The following is an 11,374-nucleotide window of genomic DNA, read 5'->3' as shown; positions in this document are numbered from 1 at the left end:
TTTTTTTTTTTTTTTTTTTTTTTTTTCCTTGCGTTATGCGGGCCTCTCACTGTCGTGGCCTCTCCCATTTTGCGGAGCACAGGCTCCGGACGCGCAGGCCCAGCGGCCATGGCTCACGGGCCCAGCCGCTCCGCGGCATGTGGGATCCTCCCGAAACGGGGCACGAACCCGCGTCTCCTGCATCGGCAGGCGGACTCTCAAGCACTGCGCCACCGGGGAAGCCCCTCGTTTTATTCTTGCTAATCCCTCTCTTCTCTGCCTTTCTCCTTCACTTTGCTCACTCCTCCTCTTTATTCCTGCAAGGATGTGAAGCACCTTATGAGAAAACCTACAGGAAAATCAAAGGGGGAAGAGAGAGATGCAGGACAAAATTAAGATGTGTCCTTAAGTTGCGTAAAAGCCCCCCCGTTCGCGACATAATTTTTTTAACATTGCAAAGACAACAAAGAAAGAAGAGGATGCAATGAGAAAGTAAAACGCTAAACATCATGTTGATTTTTCAGCCAAAGTCTTTAAGGCAAACTTGTTTTACTCTGATGTCCCACCTCTGGGCCAGTTTTTCTGTGGAAAACTGGGTTCTAGTAATTCTCGCTCCCGCTGAGGAGCTGGGAGCTGCTGGAAGGAGGTCTGCTGTCATCAGCCTGGCCTCTGTGCATTTGTTTCTGACTGCCTAGACCTGACCTCCCCTGCATTTATGGTAATTCGAAAATTTAGGTTTTCTCGCTGTGATAGAGGATTGCTGTAGGTCCTAAATCTTCTCAATATGTTATCTCATTTTTCTTTTCACTATATAGACAGATTGATGGTTAACATCCGTGTTTGCAGATTGTAATTCAAAGTTGAAAGGAGTTGTTCTCGGGAAAACACTCCAATGACCACGAGCTCCCAGGCTGTGCACACTTAGTCTGTGATACCATCGACCCCACGGACTCGCGGCTGTGCACATCGCATCAGCGTGGGCGAGGAGCTCCAGCAAATCCTTCCTGAGTTCTTGCTGTGGAGGGATTTTAAAATCAATAATCAGAGAGAGAATTCTGGAGGGAGTAGGGTGAATTTTGAGTGTCCCAAAATTGCCCCATAAAAATGGAGAGATCAACTAGAGAGCCAAACCCCCGACAACAGTGTGACATGGTGTCCCCACAAATCCCCAAATAGGAACAGTGGGTGGCTGGCATGAGCCGCCACTCGGGAGGGAGAACTGGGTGACTCCAGCGTTTCTGTCAGATGTGAGAATTCTGACATGGCCAACAGGTATCCCAGGAAAGGGCAGGGCCTGTGTGAGGAAGAGCAGCTGACACTGGGAGGGGTCCTGCACCCTCCAATTTGAGGTCTGAAGTGGCTTGAAAAATTCTAGGCCTCATGAGTTCATGAAAGCCGCCATCTGAGCTTTCTTCCAGGTCCACACTCGGTGTGGGGAGACACCTGAGGAGAGTCTACGTTGACCAGAACAGGGACAAAGCAGCAAGGGAGAGAAAGTCCAGATGAACATGCAGGGGGCAAGCAGAGCCAGAGCTTGGCAATTGGCCACGGTTTTTGTTTTTTAAACTAAAGTAGAGACACGATTTATACTTTATTTATTTTTAAAAAATTATTTATTTTTGGCTATGTTGGGTCTTTGTTGCTGCGTGCAGGTTTTCTCTAGTATGGCGGGCGGGGGCTACTCTTCCTTGTGCACAGGCTTCTCATTGTGGTGGCTTCTCTTGTTGTGGAGCACAGGCTCTAGGCACGCAGGCTCAGTAGCTGTGGCTCATGGGCTTCAGTAGTTGTGGCTCGTGGGCTCTAGAGCGCAGGCTCAGTAGTTGTGCACGGGCTTAGTTGCTCCGCGGCATGTGGGATCTTCCCGGACCAGGGCTTGAACCCGTGTCCCCTGCATTGGCAGGCGGATTCTTAACCACTGTGCCACCAGGGAAGCCCATGGCCACGTTTTTTAATCTCCTGGCTCCTTCCTCCTCCCTAAATGTTTAGGAAAACCAATATCACATTAAAGTAAGTAGTAGTGTAGTAGTAGGAAAGGCTCCTGGTCAAATCCCACGCAAAGTTATTACAAAACCAAAGAGCAAGGAGCAGAGTAACGTCTGTACAATCTTGGAAACACCCAGGGAGGCACAGGAAGCAGGACCTCTGGTGGGTCAGTCCTGGAGGGAAGCCAGGGTATCAAGAGCTGGTGACCGCAGGAGTCAGGTTTGGGGTGCCCCAGTGTTCCTTGCTCAAAACCTGAAATAATAAGGTCCGAAACAGGGACCAGCTGAACACATACTGGTAAAGGGAGCCCCAGACAGTTCCAGCAGCAACGGAAAGACACTGCTCTGCGGGGATGGGCCGCCCATCAATTTCACTTTCTTTGCACTTTTCTGAATTTTCTGCAGCATCTACACATTCATTACTTTACCTTCAGGAAAAATAAAATCTGGTGCTGAAAAGAGATCCTTACCTATTTCTTTTTAGGGCATGACTGACCCTTCAGTGTTACAGTGCGTGGATGGGGCCTTTCCCTCCCTAACCGCCCCTTGCAGCCGGGACACCCGCTTCTTCCTGCAGGTCTGGAGCCCGGCTCCGTGGTCATCACCCGGCAGGCGGTGGACGGCTGCTTCAAGCAGGAGTTCGAGCAAATTGTCCTCGGGAAGCGCGTGGTCCGGAACACGCACCTGGACGAGTGGCTGGTGCAGGAGCTGGTGCAGTGCTCCGCGGACCTGGGCGAGTTCCCCACGGTCGTGGGCAACACCATGTGCACCCTGGACTTCTATGAAGGTGAGAAGTGCGCTGGTCTCCCGCCCCGGGGATCCGCACCGCTGTGGGCCAGTGGGTCGAGGACAGGCGAGGCCCGTAGGGCTGGAAAGCTCTCTGTCTGCGGGGCGGGGAGGGCATGCAGTAGGCGCTTACTGCGTGCCCGGGGTGGGGAGGGGGGCAGTGGAATGGGAGGGGGGCGCTCCCGGGCCAGCGTCGGCTCTCCACGTTCCCAGGGCAAGGCCGCCTGGACGGGGCACTCTGCTCCTACGCGGAGAAGGACAAGCAGGAGTACCTGCGGGCGGCCTATGAGGCCGGCGTCCGCAACATCGAGATGGAGTCGTCCGTCATCGCCGCCATGTGCAACGCCTGCGGCCTCCGAGGTGGGGTCCCTAGGCCGCAGCTACCCCAACTGCCCCCCATCCCCCCACCCCCGTCCTCCCGGGCCCCGCCCATCGTCAGCCTTTGCCCCCAAGGCGTTTTTCCTCCCGGGCCCCGCCCATCGCCAGCCTTGGCCTTGCACCCGCCCTGCCCCCAAGGCGTGTTTCCTCCCGGGCCCAGCCCATCGCCAGCCTTGGCCTTGCACCCGCCCTGCCCCCAAGGCGTGTTTCCTCCCGGGCCCAGCCCATCGCCAGCCTTGGCCTTGCACCCGCCCTGCCCCCAAGGCGTGTTTCCTCCCGGGCCCCGCCCATCGCCAGCCTTGGCCTTGCACCCGCCCTGCCCCCAAGGCGTGTTTCCTCCCGGGCCCAGCCCATCGCCAGCCTTGGCCTTGCACCCGCCCTGCCCCCAAGGCGTGTTTCCTCCCGGGCCCCACCCATCGCCAGCCTTGGCCTTGCACCCGCCCGGCCCCCAAGGCGTGTTTCCTCCCGGCCCCGCCCATCGTCAGCCTTGGCCTTGCACCCGCCCTGCCACCAAGGCGTGTTTCTCGACCCCTGCGCTCGGACCTCCTTGGATTGTCACGTGGTTCAAGGCAGGGTCCTCAGTGTCTATGCAGGGATTCATGTGCCACTGAGAGACCAGAAAGATGAGAAAGTCCCCCCTTCGGCTCTGGGCAGGCTTCGCTGCTGACTCTACAATGAATCTGGCCTTCAGAGCTCTTTGGATTTCTGAATTGGGGCTAATCCACTGCAGTTCCTGGCCTCACCCTTCGAGGTCCAGCTCTGCCTTCCAGAATACCTCCCTCACAGCTTTCACGTCACCTTGCCTTTCAAGGCATTGCAGGGCCCCCGAGCTGGTCCTGGGGTTTGCCTGGGAATCTCTGGGAACAAAGGCAGGCAAGGATAAGGACAGAACAGGATAGTGTGGCCCCCTCAGCTTTTTCGTGTTCTCCGTCTATCAGAAGCCACTGTCGGCCCCTTCCCTTGAGGCCTGGACACTGGTCTCTGTGAGCTAAGCTAGAATCCCGCTCTTTGCACTGACCTGGCATTTGCTCTTTGCAGCGGCCGTGGTGTGCGTCACGCTCCTCAACCGCCTGGAAGGTGACCAGATCAGCAGCCCCCATGAGGTGCTGGCCGAGTACCAGCAGCGGCCCCAGCGGCTGGTGGGCCACTTCATCAAGAAGTGCCTCGCGGCAGCCTGAGGTCCCCAAATCTCCAGACATGAGCGTTGGTGTTTGCAGCAAATAAAATCATTGCCACAATCTCCTTCTGTATGACTTCCTGCATCCTTTGTAGAAGAGTCTAGGGAACTGATTGTGTTTCAGAGGCAAAGAATCCTGCATTAACTATGCAGGAGTTTTTGTTTTTTTAAAGGTTCGTGGGAGAATTTCCACCACATTAGCCTGATTTGGGTTTTCTTTAAGAATGTTCCTCTGAGTATTTGAAATATTTTTAGGGAGGTTTTTCAGACATGTAAATTCTGATAGTTGACAGATTTCACTCATTAAGAGAAAAAGTCACGTCCTCCCTGGCCTGACACCTCCCCTGCACCTGTGCTCCTGTGTCCCTTGGCTTCTTCCTGGGGAGTCAGGACCCCCCAGCTGGGAGACTGGAGGACAGGCAGAGGGAGAATCCAGGGTGTCCCCTCCTGTCTCAGGTGGGTCTGGCAGCTGCTTTTGGGCTGTCCCCGGGTCCCCCCAGCCCAAGGACAGTTGCCTCAGTTGTCTTCTTGGCACATCTACACCCGTGTGACAGTGTTTGGTGTTCGACTCTTTTAAGTGCCCAAGGCGTGCTATTTACTGATTGCACATTTGTGCTACTTGGCAGGTAGCTCTGTGACTTTTTGGGGTGCGGGGAACCGTGTGGGGATCCTGGTGCTGACGTACGAGTATGGTCGACACACTCTTCAAAAACCCTCTTCCCTGAGATTCTTAGGTTCACCCCCAAATGAGGGTGGGTAATCAGGTCATTCGAGACCTAATGAGCCAGGCACCGGTCCAGATACTAGGACCCCTCCTGGCCCCGCTTCTGTGCTGGAGGCTGCAGTGTGGAGAGGGAATGCCTGCGGTTTCTCCCTCGGCACCCTGGAGAGGTGTCTGCTGCACCCCAAAATTGAGGCTGCCCAGGAGGGAGCCGCCTGGAGACCCCCCGGGAGGCTGACAGGCCCTAGAATGTGTGTGTCCACCGGCTCTTGGTGGCCTCCAGCCCTGGCACAAGCTGCAGGAGCTTTGCCCAGGTTCCTGTCACCGGGCTCCCATCTGCCCCCAAAGTCCGAGTGCCCCCGACTTCAGCGAGACATTGCCGGTCCCTCTGGACGCGCGGCTGCCCGGCTGCCTGGTGGCCCCTGCAGGCCACGTGTCCGGTTGGCCCCCGGTGCTTGTGGTCACTAGGCCCCAGGCCCGGGTGAGGGGCCGTGGGGGACCTGCGGGCTGGTCCTGTGTGCGCCCCTCCCACGCAGGTGTGGCCGCGGGGTTCCTCGTGGTGAAGCTGCGGGGTGGGGGGTTGGGGGGAGGCAGAAGCTGGGCGGTTGGCAGCCCGAGGGGCTGTTACAGCCTAAGAAGGGCCGGTTCTCCTTCGGCCGCTGTCGTTGCAGCGTCTCCCCGGCCACGGCCACAGCCCCGCGTCCACTGCTGGGCGCTATCCCGGACCTGCATACCGACCCCCTCCTCTGGGGCGAGGCCGCGGCAGATGAGTCTGGACAAGGCTCTTCCTACAGATGGTGAGGCCCCGCGGAGGCGCCCGGGTGCGCCTGCGCCGCCCTCTGCTGGCCATGGCGGGGAGGGAACCTGCTCCTCCGTCGGGGGAGACCCCGCCCTGCCTCACCCCGGGGGGGCTTGTGAGGCCACGTGACGGCCCCACGAGGGCTGAATGGTGCCCACCCGCGGGGAACACCGGTCGGACTCTTGTGACGGGATGAAAGTAATGATCACACGCATTTCCACCATAACAGCCTAAGTTGTGGACTAGTGTGGTCTCTGGGAGGGCTCCGGAGCTGACGGTGCTTTCCCCGCCCTCACCGGCCGCCAGCAACCGGGTCCCGCCTCTCCCTCCATCCTGGGCCAGAGAGAACTGGGGCCGGAATTGAGGACTGGGGCAGCTGGAGAGCTGGTTCAGGAGGTCTGAGAGATGGTGCGGCTGCTCTGGTGTGGCGTGCTCTGCGCACACGCGTGCGCACGTGCACGCACAACACACACGGGCCCGCACAGAACACGCCCCCGTGCAAACGGGCACACACAACACACGTACCCACACACACGCAGGCCCCGTGCACACGTGGGTGCGCAGACAGACATTCACTAAGTAGGAAAGGAATGGCACTCAGTTGCCTTGACCTCCCGGGGAAAGGAGAGCTTCGGCACCAATCCCACCCTCGGGGCCAGCCGGGGAGCCCCGCTGAGGGTGGGGCGCGCCTCCTCGTTTTAGGGTCTCCTCCAGAGAGGATGGTTTAAAAAGAAAAGTTTTTAAAGGTAACGTATGACTGTCCTAGAGTAGATATCAGTGAAATGTGCGCTGCGGAAATGAACCTATCCTGTGGCGAGGGAACCTTGGTCCCGGTGTGGGAGGGAGGGAGCAGACTTTGCCTCCGGAGACTCCCCAGGTGCATGTGGCTCAGGAGAGGCGGGAACTGCAGCCTGAGGAGGGATCTCACGTCCTGTCGTGGGCGTTTAGGAGAGGCCTGTGTAGTTCTTTTCAGCCTCAGACAGGAAGGACAGTGCTGAGGCCACAGGTGCTGGTGGCGTCTTACCCACCCTCCCGGGTCACGATGCACCTATGCACACGTGTGGGCCTGGCTGTGTTGTGACCTGGAGCAGCTGCTCACCTGTGACATTAGAATAACGACGCCCTCTCCCTTGGTCATGAGGGTGTCAAGGATCCGCAGGTGAGGGTCACCTGGCTCCATGGGTGTCGGTTTCTCTCACGCGACCGCGGTGGTGCTCCTCCCATCAGGTTTGCACAGGCAACGAGGGGATCCTGGGATGCACGCTGCCTCGGGGAGACCTCTGTCGAGATCGGTCCTGAGATGGTGGCTGGCCTACCTTCCAAGCTTCTCCCTCCGTTGCTGTGGTTGCTGCTGGCCTTGCTTTACGGATCCCCTGACGCCATGGAGTGGAGCAGTCCCCCTCCCACCAGCGCCCCCACCCCCACCCCCGGGCCCGGCTGTGGTCTAGGAGTCAGGGATGCACAGATGTCAGTGAAGATGTTCATCATCTGGCTGCTTGTCTGGGGCCCAAGGGCTTTCCAGCTCTCCCAGGATCGGAGGTTATGTGACTCCCCTAAGCCATATGGTTAAAAAAAGTCAGTACGGCAGTTCCTCCAAGAATTCTACATAGAATCACCGCATGATCCAGCAATTCCATGTCTGGGCACTTGCACAAAAGAATTGAAAGCAGGGACTTGAACAGATGTTTGTACACCTGTGTTCACAGCATGCAAAATGTGGAAACGGCCCAAATGTCCATCAACAGATGACTGGATAAACAAAGTGTGTCAATCCATACAATGGGAACGATTCAGCCTTAAAAAGGGAGGAAACTCTGTCACGTGCTATAACACGGATGAACCTTGAGAACGTTGCTGTGTGGAAAAAGCCCATCACAAAAGGACAACTACTGTAGGATTCCACTTACATAAGGTCCCTAGAGTGTCAAGTCCATAGAGACAGAAAGTAGGATGGTGGTTACCGGGTCTGGGGAGGGAGATGGGGAGTTAGTGTTTAATGGGGACAGAGTTTCAGTTTGGGAAGATGAGAAAGTTCTGGAACCTTCCCCCTGGTGTGCTTCTCTGACAATCTCCAGCACTGGGTGTGTGGGTGGCCTACAGATTGATTCGATTCTGACAGTTAACTACCTAGAATTATGTCAGATCCCACAGGTTGAAGGGCATGGTCTTGCTCTTGTTTTAGACGCCAGCTGCAAGCAGGGTCCCCAGGCTACCCACACTTCAAACTGGGGGCTTCCCATAACCCTTTCAGGTTTGATAGTTTGTTAGAATGGCTCACAAAGCTCTGCAAAGTGTTATACTACGACTACCATTTTATCATAAAGGCTATAAGTGAGCAGCACAACAGGTAGGCCAGGTCCAGGAGGGTCCCGGATGTAGGCGCTCCTGTCCGCAGGGGTCAGTGTGAGCTTCCCTCTGTACATCCACATTTTCACCAACTGGAAGCTCCCTCAAGCCTGGCGTTCAGAGTGTTTAAATTGAGTTTTCAGAATCTAGGCATGATCCAATAAACGACTGACCACAGGATTGAACCCGATCTCCAGATCTGCTCCCCTCCCCTACCCGGGGGTCAGATACGGTGGAAAGGGGTTTGTTATTATTCAGTTGGCTGGGGACTGCCAAAACAAAATACCATAGACTAGGGGCTTAAACAATAGGAAGTCATTTCTCGCAGTGAGGGAGGCTGAAAGTCCAAGGTCAAAGTGCCAGCTGATTCAGGTCCCTGGTGAAGGCCCTCAACCCAGCCTGCAGATTGCTTCCGATAAGGACATTCATCTCATCATGGGGGCCCCACCCTCATGAACTCATTTAACCTTCATCACCTCCCAAAGTCCCCACCTCCAAACACCATCACGTTGGGAGTTAGGGTTTCCAAACATGAATTTCAGGGGGACACAGACATTCAGTCCATAGCAGTTGTAACAAAAGACATTCCAAGGGTTTCTGAACCAGGATAAAGGCCAGATATATATGTTTATTATCTCACAACACCACCGAGGTTTTTTTCTTTTTTTTTTTTTAACATCTTTATTGGAGTATAATTGCTTTACAGTGTTGTGTTAATTTCTGCTGTATAACAAAGTGAATCGGCTATATGTATACGTATATCCCCATATCCCCTCCCTCTTGCGTCTCCTCCCACCCTCCCTATCCCACCCCTCCAGGTGGTCACAGAGCACCGAGCTGATCTCCCTGTGCTATGCAGCTGCTTCCCACTAGCTATCTATTTTACATTTGGTAGTGTCTATATGTTCATGGCACTCTCTCACTCATCGCAACTTACCCTTCCTCCTCCGCATGTCCTCAAGTCCATTCTCCACATCTGTGTCTTTTTGTTTTTAATTTTTATAAATATTTTTATACAGCAGGTTCTTATTAGTTATCTATTTTATACATATTAGTGTATATATATCAATCCCCATCTCCCAATTCATCACATCTGCGTCTTTCTTCCTGTCCTGCCCCTAGGTTCATCAGAACCTTTTTTTTTTTAGGTTCCCTATATTTGTGTTAGCATACGGTATTTGTTTTTCTCTTTCTGACTTACTTCCCTCTGTATGACAGACTCTAGGTCCACCCACCTCCTTTACATTGCTCTTTTGCTGAAATTGCTACCAGAATATTGGAGGGAAGATGACAAGATTATCAGAAGGCTAGTCCGGAAGGTTGTTTCAAGGACAGTGGGTTTGTGTAGCTTCTGTGGGGAAAAAAAAAATCAAACAACCAAAAATCACAAAACAAGCCACCTCCTTCTTACTTGGTGGGAATCCTGTTGTTTCCCTGGTTTATTTATTAATAGTTGCTTTCTTTGGCCCAGATAGGCCTGGTTTTTCAAGTATAAGAAAGATTAAGAAAACCAAACTAACCTCCTAGTAACAATAACTGCAGAGAGAGAGGCAGAGGACCTCGAGGCTTGTTTGATGAGGTTGTATCGTAGCTGAGGCTGTCTCCTGGGCAAGCTTCTAGACCAAAGAGCACGTTTTCCAGCCAGGAGCTCCGAGGACCGCTTTGCAGGCCCTCGGTCTGAGGTCAGCTCTGCGCTTTCCACTCAGTGTGCACCCTTCTCTCCCCCTGGTTCCCACCCACTGGGGACTGTTGCTTGCTGCAGCCACATCAGCGCTCCCCCGAGGGCCTCCATGGTGCCTGTGCGCCCTGTTCCCCGGGGTGCGCCCACCAGCAGGGGTTGGTTTGAAGCTGAAGCTCCTGGCAGAGTCTGACCTGCATACCCTAGACCCCTCCCACTACCAAAGGGGAGGGGAGGCGTGGTTCCTGCATCCCATCTTGACCTTTGTCTCAGACTTAGAGAATCACCGTTGGGTGTGGGGCAAGGGCTGCTGTAAAAGACTGAAAATGAGAGTGAAAGCAGAGTTGCACTGGACCTGGGTGGGCCTGTGAGCATGGAGTCTCTCCACTGCCAGTCCCCTCTCACCTGCGCCTGGGTCACGGCTGCCGAGCCCAGCGGGGTCAGACCATCATCTTCTTTAGACCAGGATCGGGGCTCGCCTGGTCTCCCCACAGCCTTCCTGGTGGGCCTTCCCAGTCCCATTTCACCTCCTGCGTCTGGTCCACGCTGCCTGGAGCCCCAGGGCTCTCTCCCAGGTTCCTCCAGAAAAGAGCTTTGAAAAAACACGTGTTGGGTATATTTGTTGAAGACTAGTGTGGCTGAATACGACAAGATGCTACAAACAGCAAGGATTAGGAAACTCTTTCTGGCTGGGGATGGTTTGGTGGTCTCTCTGAGGGGCTGCTAGAGGGACCCATCTCCAGCACAGCCTTGAACTCTTGTCAGTCAAGCAGCTGGTGTGGCAAGTCAGCCCCAGACACAGGTGGGACTGAGCTCCCCTCTCGTGGGGGCTGCCTGATTCCCAGCCTGCTTAAAAGTAATGGTCTTAGAATAAATCCGAAATAGTAATATAAGCCAAAGGGGGCTCAAATTACCATCCATTTCGATGGTTCGTGCTACCTGTCGGTGGCTTCTTTCCAGAAGGGATGTCAAGCCCTGTGATGCCTGCTGGTGTGTCCAGGCTCTGTCTTCTGGCCCTGCAGTGGTTCTCCAGCTGTGAAGGGTGTGTGTGGTCTGTGCTTTTGCAGGTTTAGTACCTGTGCAAGTAGCTTATAGTAAAGCTTATTCAATATTCTATCTTGAGTGCTTAGTGCAAGAAGGAGCATTTTAAAAAATATGTATCGTCCGTTATATTAACTGCACATCAAATTCTCTTCCAATTTCATAATTAGAGGCTTGGCAGTTTCTCCTGCTGTTTGGTTATTAAGACCTTGCTACATGTATTACCAGTGTTTCCACAGCTACTTGTTCTTTTTTTGTGTTTCCTTATTTTTATTGTTTAGATAAAATTTGTATATCTTATCATCTCTCCTTCTCTTGGAAGTATGTCTTTTGTAATTCCAAAATGGCAGGAATTATATGCTTCATTCATCCATAGGTTTGACCAATATTGTCCTCCTTTCTTCTAGTTTTTCTACTATTAAATTTACTGTTCTGGACTTCTGTCTATGGAGAGTGCACTTCTGAGCACTGTGTAAGGCTTTAGTTT

General features: G+C 54.1%; 1 protein-coding gene across 1 annotated transcript in view; it reads left to right on the top strand.

Annotated features, from left to right (window-relative positions):
- UPP1 (uridine phosphorylase 1) overlaps nt 1-4,361 on the top strand; it is a 38,942-nt gene extending 34,581 nt beyond the window's left edge. The window contains exons 6-8 of the mRNA XM_007449833.1: nt 2,539-2,748; nt 2,961-3,107; nt 4,164-4,361. Of these exons, the coding sequence (XP_007449895.1) occupies nt 2,539-2,748; nt 2,961-3,107; nt 4,164-4,303 (497 nt within the window). The 3' untranslated portion in view covers nt 4,304-4,361. The remainder of the gene's footprint in view (nt 1-2,538; nt 2,749-2,960; nt 3,108-4,163) is intronic.
- Nucleotides 4,362-11,374: the final 7,013 nt, after the last annotated feature.

Source organism: Lipotes vexillifer, unplaced genomic scaffold (assembly GCF_000442215.2).
Source record: "Lipotes vexillifer unplaced genomic scaffold, Lipotes_vexillifer_v1.1 scaffold1344, whole genome shotgun sequence".
NCBI classification, from domain to species: domain Eukaryota; kingdom Metazoa; phylum Chordata; class Mammalia; order Artiodactyla; family Lipotidae; genus Lipotes; species Lipotes vexillifer.
Note: the sequence above shows the minus strand (reverse complement) of the source record. Positions and strands in the feature narration are given on the sequence as shown.